This window comes from Phyllosticta citriasiana (assembly GCF_038021145.1).
Source record: "Phyllosticta citriasiana strain CBS 120426 chromosome Unknown IWZ02scaffold_9, whole genome shotgun sequence".
Taxonomy (NCBI): domain Eukaryota; kingdom Fungi; phylum Ascomycota; class Dothideomycetes; order Botryosphaeriales; family Phyllostictaceae; genus Phyllosticta; species Phyllosticta citriasiana.
Genome location: NW_027117286.1, coordinates 228649 through 243122, shown reverse-complemented (window position 1 = coordinate 243122; position 14474 = coordinate 228649). Strand labels below are relative to the sequence as shown.

The window sequence follows — 14474 nt, the reverse complement described above, 5'->3', positions numbered from 1 at the left end:
GAGCAAACGACGGAGCAAGGCAACTAAGCAGTCTCCAATCGGCTATATTGGAAGATCGGCACTTGCAAGCTGCATGATGGGCTATGAGTGTGACCCTATCGATAACACGAGGTCAGCGGACGGGCAAAAAAGCTGGTTGGGCTTCTTAATTGGGACTGGATGTGATTCGCCTTCGCCGCCCAGAGGGAGCTTCTTTCCCTCTTTCTGTTAATGAGCCGCCCATCCATCTGCACCATTATGGAAATTACTGCTTCGCCTCCTTTTCCTAGATGTGCTGGCGAGGACTATTAAGGACCCATCGGCTCGGCTGGATCCGCTTGACCAACTCCTTCGGACGGATAGCTGTCAGATAAACTGAACGACATCCACGACCAAAGGCTTGACCTATGCTTTTCACTTGATCATTATCCAGTCTACAAAAACCATCGCGGTGACGCACGTCACACGTCACCATGAGTGACTCATCAGACACATGGAACGACTGGACGGATGAATCGAGCGATTCAGAAGATGATTGGTTTGACTGGATGGATAAATCGAGCACTTCAGAAGGTGAAAGGTTCGACGGAACGAACAAACCGAGCGATTCAGAGGATGAATGGTTCGACGCCAAGCCTTTCATGAAATTCTCGCTCTCTGCGTACGAAAAGAGAACAAAAGAATATCTTACCCGTGATCTCTCGACGATTAACTGGGAAGGGCTCAAATCAAAATTAAAGAATGCCACGTTTGTTCCGAAGCTGAATCCTGTGCCTCGATGGCTCCGTTTTATCGACGTAGTGCAAAGGAAAATCGTCAGGGCGCCGCGAGAGCCTTTTGACTATATTTGCTTGAGTTATACTTGGGGAAAGGTCAAAGATTTTCAAGCCAAAGTAGACAACATCACGAGGCTTCAAGAATATGGAGCCCTAGACAGACCTGAGAACCCAGAGGAACCCCAAGGTCCGGATAATCCGGCAATCCCAGCAACGATCAAGGACGCTATGACTGCATGCAAATGTCTCGGTCAACGATATCTCTGGGTGGACAGGCTTTGCATTGTTCAGGACGGCCCTGAAGACGACATACAGGCCCACTTTGACGGAATTGGTCGCATCTACAACCACGCACTCGTCACTCTTATAGCGTACGAAGGCAGGGATGCAAGACACGGATTGCATGGCATTTCGCGGCCCATTTTTTCGAAGACTCCGGAAAACGACTTTTGGACAAGATCAGAATGGCTGAAACGCGGCTGGACATACCAAGAAGCGGTGTTGTCTCGAAACGTGATAATTTTCCTAAGAGATGGCGTCATTTTCGAGCACGATGGGGAAGCATTTCTGTCACGAGAACTTCAAGAGCCGCGCATTACTCAACACACGATGATGTTTCACGGCGCGGTACACTACTGCGAAGCTGTCGAGAATTATACCGAAAGGATGTTGAGCCACCGACACGACATTGTCAACGCGTTTTCCGGCATCTGCAGTCATTTGTTCGACAGAGACCATCTATTTGGCATGCCGAGGAATGATTTTGACAGCGCAATGCACTGGTGGGTAAAAGATGGCCAGGGGAGACGACGGCCGTGTACCGACGGCCACATTTTTCCAACCTGGACCTGGTCTTCAATGGAAGGTCACATAATCTTTCCCAGGGATCTCCAGATGCTAATCATACCGCTATGGGCTTTTGTTGACTACGTTGATAGTCATGGAAATGCCTCTTTGGGCTATCCAAGGCCGAACTTTAACATGTTTGGCCAAGGCGGCAAGAATAATGCCTTGACGCGCATGGCATATCATGCCTATTTAAATGGCTACGTCTCAATATCTCCGACCGAAAGCATCCCTCAAAATATGACCATCACACAATTCCAGACTAAGTTTCCATCTTACGCGCAATTCTGGGAACACTCCCGTGGAGTTAAGTCGTCATCGGATCGAAGCCCTGGCGCAGAACCTCTTTATTTCCGGGAATTCTCAGAAGAGCAAAAGAATCACGCAAAAACACCAGGTCGCATCTTGGTCAACACTTGGATTTCGAAACTTGACGTAACGCACGAGGGGGCCATTCACGGATCAATCGGTATTCACATTTTCAACGACGGAGATTATATCGGAGCCGGCTACGCCGAGGGCATCTCAGAACGATCACTGCATCGGGGCCACTTAACTTTCTTTGCACTGTCGGCTGGAGTACTCGAAGCCGGGGAGCTGCAGGAAGTCTTCTCGCCCCTCGAGTTCTTCAACACACAATTGAACGACCCGGGCACTCGCAAAGAATTCTTCTATGTCGCCGTCATCGCCATTGAAGAATCCAAAGAAAGTGGCGTCTTCCGTCGGATCGGCTCTGCTCTCATCAGCTTCGACACTTGGTTTGAGAAGCTTGATCGGGAGAGGCGGAGTTTTGTGCTTGAGTAAATACGATGGATTATCGAGGACACAACCATGTCATCCAGCAGGGTGTCGGATCTGGTATCTTGAATGGCACAACACCCTGACGATTCAAGAGCATCGACAATGTGACGACTGCAGGTGACTCTCAACTCCACTTGCTGGGGATCGAGAGGCTCGTGAATGACACAAACTGTCGGATGATGCGAGATTTCCCAGTCTACGACTCTCTACGATGACCAGGAGAAAGATTTGGGAGGAATACGCTGCCAGCCAGGACGACGCGGATCTGCCGTTTGAGAAATACACTGATGACACAAGACAAAGCCCGGCTATGCGACGGTACAGCTCACCCGTTACCAGAACTGGAGCTCAACTGTGTTTGACACCCAGAAGGATCGATTGAAGATTACCGGTGAATTAATTTTCCGCGGCGTCTTTGTGACCTGCTGTTCGCGAAATGCCGCTGAAGGAAAAAAAAAAAAAAAAAAAAAAGTTTTAGCGATAGCTATACATTACGGGACTGTTCTGTTGCAAGCTCTCTCATGCTGCAAGTGCTCTCACCATCCGGAAGGAGGCCTTGCACAAGTAGTAAATCATCACCGCAAACAGGAAGAGACAAACCACAGCTTCTGCGCATTCCCTCATGGTATCGGGGGGTCTTTCGACCATAGGTTCCTCTCGCTTCCCAGCGGTGGTGCTCTTTTCCCGCGCGCCACATGCTTCTTCACCGTGTTTGCTCCCTGACTTTCCATCCGGTCTCTCCTCCCTTCGCACATGAAACTTTTCCTCCAGCTCCTTGACCCGCACCTCTCGCGCCGCGACCTTCCGCTCCTTCGCCTGAGCCTCGAGACGCAGTCTCCGCGCGCGCAGCTCGAGGTCCCGCGTGTGAAGCAGCTCCGTCTCCAGCCTCTTGGTGACGAGGCGGTAGGAGTCGAGGAGGGAGCGGTTGGCGGCAAGCAGGACCTCGTATTGGTGGACCGCGACGGCGAGTTTGGCGGCCGAGTCCTGCTGCCGCGCGTCTTGGCCGACTTCTGGTTCCGGTGGCGAGGGGAGCGCGTCGTAGAACAATGTTTCGCCGGACGCCGGGGAGTTGCTCCTTGTCGAGGACGTGCCGCATTCGTGCGGCGGCTTGTCGAGTCTGGCGAGGCGCGGCGGGGGGCAGAGGTCGGCTTCGTTGGTCAGCGTCGTGACGGAGTTGAGAGATTCCCGTCTGCTCTCTGCGGTTTCGATGGTGGGTGCTGCCAAGGTGAGCCTTTTGGACTGAGAATTCGCTTGGGCTGCGGCGCTGGTGGTGTCCTTGCTTACACATTTTGCAGGAGTATTGGGGAGGTGCTCCGCTGGGTATGTACACGGCAACTGCTGGATTCCTACGTGGACTGCGAGGCCGTGACGGTCGTCGAGATAGAGACGAGTAAGGGGGCGGAGGAGACGGCGGAGGCTCCTCGCTTTGCTCATATATGTATTCCATATCCATGGTCCTTTGAGTCAACCGTAGTAGAAAAGAGTGGTTTCGGCCGTCAAGTTTGGTTATCGACGAGGAACGTTCCGTGGTACAGTTCTGTCCGAATTGTGGTTGTTGACGACTTGAAAGAGGGAGGGGCGCGATTGCGCAATTGTGCAACGAATTCTTTTTCAGCGAGAGAACGGAGTGGAGCGGAAAATGGGCGAGAGAATCCAGAAGACGGCAGATTCAAGGTTTTATCATGCGGAAACAATGGTACTCGTGCAATGCGGTAAACACAACCACCCACATAGCGCGCAGGGGCATGACCTACATACATACATACATACGTACAGAGCAGCAGCATATAAAAATATCTCGCCATGAGGAAAAAGCCTCGCGCCGCGCCGGGAGCCCGCGTCAGGTGGATGTTGCCTTCTATGGCACTTGGGGATGCCGTGGAACCACGAGGGACCAGGTTACCTGCATGTCTCATTGGCGGAAGGAGGGACACGCCTTTCTCTCTCTCTCTCTCTCTCTCTCTCTCTCTCTCTCGCTCTCTCTCTCTCTGGGTCTCTCTGATGAGACGATTCGGCGGGCCGAGTTTAGTTTTCGTCTCTCTCGACGCGCCCGCAGAAACGAGAGAGGCGACCCCCGCCACGGCCAGCAGCAGCAAGGAACAACGAAGAAAAGAAGCATTCATTATCAAGCTTTCCGACAAACGAACCCGTCCGTGCCTTGGCGAAATCGCTCAGCCGCCCGTCTCTGTTGCCGACCGACCGACTCTTTCGGCGCCGCGTCGCTGCCAGGGACGACAGACCTCGAGCCACCCAAGAACGCAATTCCGAGACCTGACGGCCGGGACGGCGCTAGTCTTCGATGTGTTTTCTAGCGGCGGAGCCCCGTATTCTGGCTGTGCTGCGGAGCGCGGAGGGGGGGGGAATGAAAAAGTTGCAAAAGAAAGAGAGACCTTGTTTGCTGAGTGAGGGTTGCGTTGCAGGATCGATGCATCAGAGGCCCCCCCCCCCCCCCTCCCCCTCCCCCTGTAGCCGGCCAACCAACCAATTCGCCGACCTACCTACCTACCTACATACCTTACCCGAACCAAACGGACCGTCACCAGGACCGGCATATACGGATGTCGCCTAATTATGTATTGACCTGCTTGCCTGCCTTCTTTTTAGTCTCCTGTCGTGTGGCTCTGCGCTGAGGTCATCGTGAGTATGCATCGCCTTCAGCCGAGCTGGCTGGCCCAGTCGGGACGCCCGTCGACGAGCTGTTGCCCGAATGGGGGATCGGAGCGCGCTTGGCTCGTCTACGTTGGGCCTGAACGCAAGCAACGACTAAAAATAAAGAAGAGAGCAGAGAAAAGACTGCGGGAGAGCCATGGTGGTGGTGAGGGTGAGGAAGTGAAGAGGCGTCAGCAGGCGTGGCGGCGTTTTCGTGCGCTGGCAGCGGGGTTTTGTTGGTGCAACAACAACAACAACAACAACAACAACAACAACCTACGCGGACACATAGGGGGCCGACTGGGGAATCGACATGGCATTATTCCTTCCTTCAAGCATGCATGTACGTAGCGAGAGCCAACCAAGTCGTTGCGGCCTCGTCGACTCTTCGCTTCATTTAAACCTGCATCATCTCCGCCCGCCTGCCGCATCCGTCTGACTGTCTCTCGTCGCCATCCATCCACGTTCCACACGTCCTCGCAACCACGCCGACGCCGCCGCCGTGAAGACGCAATACGAAGGGCGTTGGCGAGGCGTTCATGCGCCTTCTCGTCCGCCGCCGCCGCCGACCGACCGACGCGTCTTTTTCACATGTATTGAACCCCCCGAACGCTCTGGTTTTGATGTTTAGTTCCCTATTCCCCGCGCCTCGCGGACCGGACGGAGAGAGGGCGCGCGCCGGATATGCGCCTTACTGTACGTGGAGGGTGGGCGCGTGCACAAAAGCAAATCATCTGGCGGGCATCGTCTGCGTTTTTAAGTGACGTTGCTTTTTTGGGTTGCGCACTCGTCGCTCGACTCGACTGGACTGCCACGGCCGCAACTATCCGTATCAATTGATTGAAAATTGAGTAGATAGATGGGACCGAGCGAGCCCCGGAAGCTGACGGTGATAGCTGACTTGGTCTCTCCTAAGTAACCTGGTCTTGGAAGTGAGTTGGGTTGGTTCCCTTCCTCTCTGGGCAGTTCGATGTCTTTGGATCGTTTTGGGTGTCGTTGGACCTACGGTGATTCCCTTCCATGCAAGCACTGCGCACGACCTGCATGTTTCGGATTCCACAAGACGCTGTCGGTGATTCGGCTCAATTGACGAAGCCCCGTGAAGACGCCCGTGGCACTTTCAATTGACAGCCTCTGACGCTCGGTTGGTTCAGGCTTTTCTGTAATGTCAGTAAGTTGGCTTAATGTGCATACTAGAAAGGCTTCGATCCACCGTCGTAGAAGGCAAGTGAGGCATTTTGCGAGGTATATGAGCTTGGTTTGACAGACTTTTGATTTGAAAGACGTTACCGAAACATTCCACCTGTTTACAGTCCAAAATTACCCAAGAATGCCGCTTTCCCCCTTGATCCATCAATCAAGATAGTTTTACACTGCAAGCTGATCCGAAAAAGCGCTTTTGGAGATTGTGATGACTTACAAAGTCCGCACCGCTTAACTGTGCAAGCAGGTTGTGTTGCTCAAAACCCAAAGACCAGCGCAAACGCACGTCGCACTTTGTGAAGCAATTACAGTGTGGGCTGTATCCTGATGAATCAAAAGAAGTCGCCACATCTCGTGCGCGGTTGAAAGCTTCGTTCGGTAGAGAAGGTGTTTGGCGAGATGGAGTCGGCTTTTTTCTGACGGAGAAATGTCAATACAGTTCTTTGGCAGGGTGCGAGGGGAAAGGTCCTTACTGTCTACATGAAGGCTTCGGGCGGGAGGTGCTCAACATCTTCTGCATTCAACTCGATGTCTTTGAGGCTGTCGGTTTCTCCGTCGTCGCTGTCATTGTCGTCATCAGGGGATTTGGGACGCAAGATGAGCCCACCGATTTCGCGATTTTCCGGGAGGAAGCTAGGTCCTCCGAAGAGCCAATCGATAGCTCCCTTAGAAGCCCGCGTCCATCGAATGGAAAGGCAAATGCAAACTCCCTCCTTGATTGTGGTCCAGAGAGGCGTGATCTGAGCCATGCACTGTCATGTGGATTCTGATTCAACATTCGCGGCAGGCGCTTCGCAGGGGCCAATAAGGACTTGCCCGAATCGTTGTCATCGCAACGCACAACAAAGACACGCCATTTTTCCCTCCGACAGACAGACTCCTGGAAATCACCAACTGGATGGTAGACCTTAGCGTCGTGCCGTTCGTGAACCGATATGTTGACGGTTCCTAAAGCCTCTCCACCCCTGAGAAGACGTGATCGAAGGAGGGTGGCGAATGCCACAAGACGACCAGGATGGAATGATATTCGCTCTGCCGCGAAAAGTCCCCCGGGCCTTTGAGCGTGGATTTCCACCGACAGCCTCGAAAACTGGCCGAGCGAAAGTAAATGCTTCAGTTGAATTAGACTGCGCTTCAAAACCCATTGGTCACCATCTCTCTGCCGCGCATCTGGGCCGTAATCGAATCCCATTCTGACAGGTCTAACGTCAAGGGGCCAGCCTCTGATTAGGATTGAAAGATGGTTGAGCTTCAGTCGATCCCGAACAACGGTGTAAAATCGCTCCACATCTTCATCAGATGCACTCAGGTGAAGAAAGTCGTAGTTCAGCTCTGCAACGACATTGAACTCCAGCGCCGAATCCGATCTTGATGTGCTTGATCCACTCGAGAGCGCAGGTCGGTCGATCCTCTAGAAAGGCAAGCGCGGCTTGGATTGGAGAACGGGGCTCCTGGTAGCGAAGGCCTTTGTCAAATCGACCAAAGAAAAAGATGTTTTTCGAGTAAAAGTAGGATGCAGATTCGTGGTAAATTTCGCGGCAAGTCTCCAGAACGTTGAGTGATGGTCGATCAGAAACCTGATGATTGATGCGGCTGTATGTGCCTTCGTTGAATAATTGCCGCTCGGATTTGAACGTTGAGTGTCTGTAGTGTGGTGTATCCGGAGATCGGGATGGGTCTGAATAAGTAAGGATCTTTATGTGGCAACACGACAGGGCCAATGCACACAACCCCAACTAAAAGCAGGTGCTGGTAAATCATTTCGCGCAATTCAAGCGGAATTTTGAGCAACGCAGGCCTTTCTCTGGCCAGATCGCGAGTCTGGGGGCCGCCTATAGGAATTTTTAGGGAATCAGAGCGAGGTTTGTCATGTTTGCGCTTACGAGAGTCTGTTTCCATTTTTAAGAGATCCGATTGAAAGTTTCACAAGTGGGTATGAAATCCTTGATATCGTACCAACAGCAGCATAAACTAGGCGGTTTTTTTTTTTTTTTTTTTTTTTTTTGCAGGGCTACTTTTTCCGTTCTTCTTGCATATCAAGAGTATTAGCGAGGCACATGCTGATGAATTGGTACCGACGGGCGATGGAGCTTTGGCGCGAGATTCAGGCATGACGGAATCCTGGGCGTGGAAGCCAGGAGGATTCAAGACGAGTGTTTACCAATTGACGGACTTTGAGCTGAAGTAGAGAGGTGTTGGGTGGTGAAGTCAAGGAGAGAGAGACGAGACGGAACGGAGAATCGAAGGAGCGACTGAGGCGCAGGGATCCCGTCGTCTCGCAACCAATCGATCTGCAACTCCACCACGACCCGGATACAACCTAAGAGCCTCCACAACTGTCCGGAGGCTCAGAGCAACACTCTCCACATCCTCTATAGACATATCCAGCCATGGTTCCCGCGCCTCCGCCGCTGTCGGCGCCAAATGGTCATCCAGGCCCTCATCCGTCCTTCATCGAGGTTGCCAAGCCCTACATCTTCCAACAAAAGATCGAGCACTACCTGGCCGCCATTGGCATGACCGAGGCCAAAGAAGATGGAATCAGACTTCAGGGCGTCAAACTCATCGACGACGTACGAAAAGCGCTCCAGCTGTGAGTGACAACCACCAACTTCTTCAAACGTGGTCGTGTCATCTGACTCTCTGCAGCCCGGTGCGGACGTTCAACACGGCATGCGTCTACTATCATAAGTTCCGCTTGCTTCATTCGGACAGTGAATATAACCTACATGTGCGTCTGTTCTTGCTGTTGCCTCGACTGTTGCGATTCTGACGGCCCCGCAGGAGGCCTCGTTAGCAGCCCTGTTTACAGCATGCAAGATCGAAGACACGCTCAAAAAGTCGAGAGAAATCATTTGCGCGTCATTCAATCTCAAGCTCTCCGTCTCCGAGCATCTTTCTCCAGACGACCCTGTGAGTTTCGCACGCCTCTCGAATCTTTGCTGCCCCGCCGACTAACTCGTGCATCCCAGCAACTGGAACAACCATCCAAGGTCATCATCGGACTCGAGCGGTTGATGCTCGAGGCGGCCGGCTTTGACTTTAGAAATCGTCAGCCGCAAAAGCTCGTTATCAAGCTGACGCGAAAATGCGGATTCGCAAAGGAGAATGTGGGCCGCACGGCCTACCATATGTCTCTGGACCTGTACCGAACTCTTGCGCCGCTCAAGCAGACGACACCCGCCATGGCCATTGCCTGTGTCGAACTGGCGGCCCGGCTGCTCGATGCAAACATGGCTTTGTTGACGGAAGAACACCTCGACTATGCGCGTTGGCATGTCTCGCGCGCTGAAGTAATGGGTGCGTTTTCCTTCATGATGCACGCAACCGCTGGCCCGACTAACAACCATCCAAACATCTAGAAACCATGCTCGACCTTCTCGACCTCTACACCCACCACCGCGTCTCCAGCCTCATCGGACCCAACTACCCGCTCGACACCTACATCAACGTGCGCATCGTGCTGAACCAAGAAGCCAGCGCCAAGCACCTGCCTCGCTTCACGCCGGCGCCGAGCACCTCCCCCAAGCCCGCAAACGACGCCGATAAGAACGACGGCACCAGCAAATCTGCCAAGTCCAACGCCACAAACGGCGCGAATAAGAACGCGTCCAGCATCAACGGCGCCAACTCGCCCTCGTCGACCGCCGACAACAGGGCGGAATCGGCCCCACCCGTCCCAGCTGCCGGCGTCGGCGTCGGCATCGGCCAGCGCGGTCTTGGCGGTACGGTGCGCTTCATGTTGGACCCGGGACGCGCGAAAGACGAGCAGAGGACGGTGGGATCATACTTCAAAGACGAAGAGGAAGAGTACGAGATTGAGGTCGAGGTAGGCGGCGGTATCGAGAGGGGTGGTGGTGGTGGTGGTGGTGGTGGAAGGGGAGAGCGCGGCCGCGGAAGGTGAGAAGATGGGCTTGCCGTTGAGTGCCCCGATATTGGATTCTGAATGATGCGTAGAAGTTCGGAAAAGGAGTTTTTGGACGGAGAGCGAGCGGGAGAAGACGTGGAGGAGTGTAAGATTCTTGAATGACGGGCCAGCCACTGCTCCCAGGAAGGTCGCGACGCGGTCGGTTCTCCTGGTTGTCGACTCGGTCGGGCTCCGTCACCCATCATCCATCATTCCGGCGTTTGCAGCTCCAGTCGTCGACGACCACGTACCCACGCAAAAGGAGAGCTGAAGCAAGTAACAAACATATTCTCTCTCTGGAACCCGCACTCGCTGCACTTTCTCCAACACAACAATCACCACCACCACCACCACCACATTATTAATCCTCCTCCCACCGCTGCGAAGCCACCCACGACCCGCATCGCCACAACGCTTCGAATCCGAGACACCCTCACTACTCCAGCTCGCCGGCTCCCGCTCCCGCTGCCCACCAAGAGACGACACGAAATCACTCCAGCGTCATCGACTGCTGGCACCGGCACTGGCTCACGCTTTGCGGTTCCGTTTCCGCTTCGCTGCGAGCGAATGACACAGCGACTAGCCCTGCTGGTCCATGGACCAGTCCGTCTTTCTGGGTGTCTTTGTTTGGTTTGCGTGGCCTGTGGAGTGGGAACGGGAAAGGGAAAGGGAAAGGCTAGTGAGAGGGGCGAGAAGCGGGCAGTGACAGTGAGTAGGCGGCAGGGGCGGAGGATGCAGAGCAATGAGAGGGCAGAGGGAAGGAGAGGAGGGATGGACATGGGGGATGGGTACCTAGGGTAGAGCCAGGTTGAGGAGGTAGTAGCTGTTCCTAAGTCTGGAGAGGAGAGGAGTGGAGCAGAGGCGTTGTAGAGTGAGGTACCTTGGGGTAGGAGACATCGATCAATCATTGGTACCCAGGTATACCATATCCATTCATGCATCCACGCAAACACAACGAATACTCAAGCCCCACCAAGCAGCAGCGGGAAAAAGTTTCCGAGAGGTACGTATGTAGGCAGGCAGGCTGCACACCATATATCAATTCGAATTCCAATCCACCTCCCTCAAGTCAGGTCAAACAGCCTAGGCTTGCTTTTGCTGTCACTTTCTTTCCTACGCATTCATCCATCCATTCATTCCATGCACGCCGTTCCCTTCCTTTTTCTCCGCTCAAGGCATGCATGCACGAACCTGCCTATTCATCTATACACACTACACGCTCACACTCCCTCCCTGTTGCTTCGTCTCTCTGTCTGTCTGTCCTTCCTTTCTCCCCTTCCTTCCTTCCTTCCTTCAATCCCAACCAAACCCCACCCACCGTACCTAAAGGTACCTACGCCGCCATCCACCGATCATCATCATCAGCGACATCCAAATTGTCCAAATTCTCCTGCTGATGATCCGCTTCGCGCTGCTGCTGCATGGCGACATCGGCATCGACCTCACCCACGCCGCCGCCGCCGCCACCACCGCCACCCATGGCCACGTCCTCGTCTGCTGCCGCCGTTGCTGAGGGGTCGAGCTGTTTCGCTGCTGCCGCGTTTGCTGCCGCCGCTGCGGGTGTTGACGTGGATGAGGGAAAAGTGGGATCAGGGAGAGAGGGAGAGAGGGAAATGGGTGGGTTGGGGGCCCAAGAGAGGGTTACGGGGCCGATTGAGGGGATGTTGGTTGTTTGGTGCATGAACTATTGGAGGGAGAAGGGATTAGTCTGATTCAATTTGTAGGTAGAAGGAGAGTCGTTGGAGAAGGGGTACTCACATTCTCGGCGACATAGCGCTCCTTGAAGGCAACGACCTGCGCGTTCTTGGCGTCCGGGTACGGCTCGACGCTTTCGAAGTCGAAGTTGTTCTGCACAAATGCACGTCAGCTCTACGTCCATCTCATTCCCCTGCCCCCAGAGAAAGACCACTTACAAAAAGATGACTCCGCAGCGCCTCGTCCCGCTCGCCCGTCCACTCGCCGTCGCCGTCGCCAATCTTGACCACGACGCGCTTCGGCCGATTGTCAAGCCTCTTGACAGCACCAGCGCGCGCACCTCCGTAAGGCGAGCCGCTGAAGCCGCCGCGCCCGCGATACGACCCCCTGTGGTATGACGGATCGTAGCCTCTACCCCGAGGAGCCCAGCCGCCACGGCCGCGGAACGCGCCACGTCCGCCACGACCACGATGGGAGGACGAGGATTGTGGGTCGTCCGGGCTCAGTCCCATGCTCTCGGCCTCGGCTTCCAGCTGTGCAAGCTTCAGCTTCAGGGCTTCCGTCTGCGAGCTCTTTTCCTCCGAGGCAGAGGCCGCATCGCCGTCTTTTGCAGGGGCATCGGTCGAGGGAGACATGGCTTTGGCGCTCGTGGGAGGCGAGGCAGACTTGGAGGCTTTGGACGCGAGCATCTCAAGCAGCTTTTTGCGCTCTTCGGCGTGCGCTTTGAGCTTCTCCGCCACCTCGGCCTTTTGCTTTTCCGTTTCTTGTAGCTGCTTTTGCTTTTCGTCGTGTATCTTCTGTGCCTCTTCTTGTCGCCGCTTGACTTCCTCAATGTCCACCATTTCTTCGTCAGGTTTTGCGCTAGCACCATCACTTCCCTGGCCATTGGCGCCGTGAAACTCTTCCTTGTGCTGCTCCGGCTTGTACCAATATACCTTGACGAAGCGGTTGTCGAATATTACCTTGGGACTGTCGTATGCGCGGCGAGCGGAGTAGTAATCCTCATACTTGACCAGCGCAAGGCGCTTGTATGGCTGCATTGAGATTTCTTCAATGTTGCCAAATTCTGAAAAGAACTCGCGGACCGCTTCATCGGTAAATTTCTCTTCGGGAATCTGCTCGACGACAATCGTGGTAATCGAACGGTCGTGATTGGGCCCGGCAGAGGAAAAGGCGGCACGGCCACCACGGCCACGCCCACCCTCTCCACGGCCTCGATGTCTTGAGCCACGGCCGCGGTCTCCATGACGGCGATCGGAGCCGTGGCCGTTGAGGGCACGCTCGGTATCGATAGCGGCATTCTTTGGGTCATATTCTGGGATTCGAGAGTTAGTGATTGGTATGTCGTTTGGGTTGGCCGATGATTGCTGCAATTCCGGGAGTTGCAGACATCGCCGAGAAGAATTGATTGAAAAATGAGTCGCACCATCTGCCGGCACAATGATTGGATCTGTGCCGTGTTCAAAAGGACATATGCTGCCCAGGGCGCAAAAGCCCTTGGTGTCGTAGTCGCGACATCTCTGTCCGGTTCTAGCTGGGGGCTGTCCAGGCTGCGGATACCCTGGCTGTTGAGCGCCCTGGCCGAAGCTGGTTGGCAGCTGTGGCATGCCAGGAATGTTTGGAGCCGCGAGTCCCAAGGCCTGCATGGCGAGCATTGTGCTCAGAGGGTCGTTGGGGTTGAATTGAGGCAGTCCGGGAGGAGGGTTGGGCATGTGTGACATTTGAGATGGGTTCTGCGCAGGAGGCGTGGAAAACTGTCCCAGTCCTGGCGGTCCCGCGATCCCAACGTCTCCGCCCAGCCGTCCTCCACGGCCTGCTCCTCCCTGGTAATTTCCTCTGCGCATTTGCTTTATGGCCCTGTCTCCGCCAACTCCACGCCCGTAGTGAGAGTCTTGGACGTCGCGCTGCTCACTTCCTGCTCTGTCGCCCCATGCCCGCTTGCGCGACTGATCGGCATTATTGTTGGGGAAACCGTTTTGGAACTGATTGCTAGGCCTTCTGGTAGTGCTCGCAGGTCCAGTCGGCGGATTGAAAGCAGGGCCGGTCGGCACGCTTGGTTGCGGTTGAGGCAGGTCATTCGAGGCATCGAATGATTTTGTACGAATCGCGTTCAAGACGTCGTCCACAAAGGGCGCGGCATCTGGTCGTGTCAGCAGCACCTCATTGTAGGCCATTTGAATGCAAAGCTTACGATCGTGCAAAAAGTCCTCAAGGTTCTCCAAGCAGTTGGTTCTCACCTGCTCATCAGGGTCTTCGGACTTGACCAGAGCTAGAACATAGTCGGCAAGGACGTCAGAGTCTGCGTCAGAGCTGTTTTTGTTAGCGGAGGGAGCTAAGAGAAGACAGGAAGCTGCGCGCACATGTCCTCCAGCCGCTTGACGATCCACTTCTTGAGCTGCGCGCTCTCTGCTTCGTCAATGTGCATCTTGGCAGCGCAATGGTGGAGCGGATCCCAAAGCGACAGCTGTGTCGTGGACGTGGGAAAGAAAGGTGAGGAGCTTTTAGAGCTATTCGCGACTCGGCATTGAACGGGTAGAGAGCTGTGGGGCAAAACGACAGCTTTTATGTGGCGTGCAGTGGTGGTGAAAGTGCTTGGCCCAAAAGCATCCAGAGACGCG

General features: G+C 54.5%; 7 protein-coding genes across 7 annotated transcripts; 3 read left to right on the top strand and 4 right to left on the bottom strand.

The window, feature by feature from the left end:
• The first annotated feature begins 209 nt into the window (after window positions 1-209).
• On the top strand, window positions 210-2663 carry IWZ02DRAFT_308700 (heterokaryon incompatibility protein-domain-containing protein). The gene has a single exon (XM_066764026.1). The coding sequence runs from the start codon at window positions 453-455 to the stop codon at window positions 2403-2405; it is 1953 nt and encodes a 650-aa protein (XP_066621062.1). The 5' UTR covers window positions 210-452; the 3' UTR covers window positions 2406-2663.
• A 258-nt stretch (window positions 2664-2921) lies between these two features.
• Window positions 2922-3836, bottom strand: IWZ02DRAFT_434432 (uncharacterized protein; the record flags this gene model as incomplete). The annotated part of the gene is made up of 1 exon (XM_066766363.1): window positions 2922-3836. The coding sequence occupies one exon, from the start codon at window positions 3834-3836 to the stop codon at window positions 2922-2924; it is 915 nt and encodes a 304-aa protein (XP_066621061.1).
• Window positions 3837-3969: 133 nt separating this feature from the next.
• IWZ02DRAFT_308712 (uncharacterized protein) lies at window positions 3970-4849 on the top strand. Its single transcript, XM_066764027.1, has one exon. The coding sequence runs from the start codon at window positions 4085-4087 to the stop codon at window positions 4712-4714; it is 630 nt and encodes a 209-aa protein (XP_066621060.1). The 5' UTR covers window positions 3970-4084; the 3' UTR covers window positions 4715-4849.
• A 1712-nt stretch (window positions 4850-6561) lies between these two features.
• IWZ02DRAFT_308764 (uncharacterized protein) lies at window positions 6562-7634 on the bottom strand. Its single transcript, XM_066764029.1, has 2 exons — window positions 6728-7634; window positions 6562-6670 (listed from the first exon to the last, which is right to left on the bottom strand). Exon 1 carries the CDS (start codon window positions 7444-7446, stop codon window positions 6775-6777), a length of 672 nt encoding a protein of 223 aa, XP_066621059.1. The 5' UTR covers window positions 7447-7634; the 3' UTR covers window positions 6562-6670; window positions 6728-6774.
• A 912-nt stretch (window positions 7635-8546) lies between these two features.
• On the top strand, window positions 8547-10172 carry IWZ02DRAFT_404648 (cyclin). Its single transcript, XM_066765656.1, has 5 exons — window positions 8547-8847; window positions 8904-8985; window positions 9039-9167; window positions 9227-9554; window positions 9617-10172. Exons 1-5 carry the CDS (start codon window positions 8645-8647, stop codon window positions 10156-10158), a joined length of 1284 nt encoding a protein of 427 aa, XP_066621058.1. The 5' UTR covers window positions 8547-8644; the 3' UTR covers window positions 10159-10172.
• Window positions 10173-10327: 155 nt separating this feature from the next.
• IWZ02DRAFT_308694 (uncharacterized protein) lies at window positions 10328-11474 on the bottom strand. The gene has a single exon (XM_066764025.1). It carries the CDS (start codon window positions 11100-11102, stop codon window positions 10497-10499), a length of 606 nt encoding a protein of 201 aa, XP_066621057.1. The 5' UTR covers window positions 11103-11474; the 3' UTR covers window positions 10328-10496.
• IWZ02DRAFT_308684 (CCCH zinc finger and RRM domain-containing protein) lies at window positions 11229-14441 on the bottom strand. The gene is made up of 6 exons (XM_066764024.1): window positions 14217-14441; window positions 14048-14166; window positions 13283-13996; window positions 12075-13171; window positions 11920-12009; window positions 11229-11845 (listed from the first exon to the last, which is right to left on the bottom strand). Exons 1-6 carry the CDS (start codon window positions 14279-14281, stop codon window positions 11495-11497), a joined length of 2436 nt encoding a protein of 811 aa, XP_066621056.1. The 5' UTR covers window positions 14282-14441; the 3' UTR covers window positions 11229-11494.
• Between the last annotated feature and the right edge of the window lie 33 nt (window positions 14442-14474).

What these genes read in the sequence shown, in the direction of transcription:
- IWZ02DRAFT_308700 (XM_066764026.1), top strand. Translation starts at nt 453, where the DNA reads ATGAGTGACTCATCAGACACATGGAACGACTGGACGGATGAATCGAGC.
- IWZ02DRAFT_308712 (XM_066764027.1), top strand. Translation starts at nt 4,085, where the DNA reads ATGCGGAAACAATGGTACTCGTGCAATGCGGTAAACACAACCACCCAC.
- IWZ02DRAFT_308764 (XM_066764029.1), bottom strand. Translation starts at nt 7,446, where the DNA reads ATGGGATTCGATTACGGCCCAGATGCGCGGCAGAGAGATGGTGACCAA.
- IWZ02DRAFT_404648 (XM_066765656.1), top strand. Translation starts at nt 8,645, where the DNA reads ATGGTTCCCGCGCCTCCGCCGCTGTCGGCGCCAAATGGTCATCCAGGC. An exon ending in ATCTTTCTCCAGACGACCCT is followed by an intron (nt 9,168 to 9,226) that starts GTGAGTTTCGCA and finishes CGTGCATCCCAG; the next exon opens with CAACTGGAACAACCATCCAA. An exon ending in CTCGCGCGCTGAAGTAATGG is followed by an intron (nt 9,555 to 9,616) that starts GTGCGTTTTCCT and finishes CCAAACATCTAG; the next exon opens with AAACCATGCTCGACCTTCTC.
- IWZ02DRAFT_308694 (XM_066764025.1), bottom strand. Translation starts at nt 11,102, where the DNA reads ATGCATGAATGGATATGGTATACCTGGGTACCAATGATTGATCGATGT.
- IWZ02DRAFT_308684 (XM_066764024.1), bottom strand. Translation starts at nt 14,281, where the DNA reads ATGCACATTGACGAAGCAGAGAGCGCGCAGCTCAAGAAGTGGATCGTC. An exon ending in AATCATTGTGCCGGCAGATG is followed by an intron (nt 13,172 to 13,282) that starts GTGCGACTCATT and finishes CTCGAATCCCAG; the next exon opens with AATATGACCCAAAGAATGCC. An exon ending in AGCGCTATGTCGCCGAGAAT is followed by an intron (nt 11,846 to 11,919) that starts GTGAGTACCCCT and finishes TCCCTCCAATAG; the next exon opens with TTCATGCACCAAACAACCAA.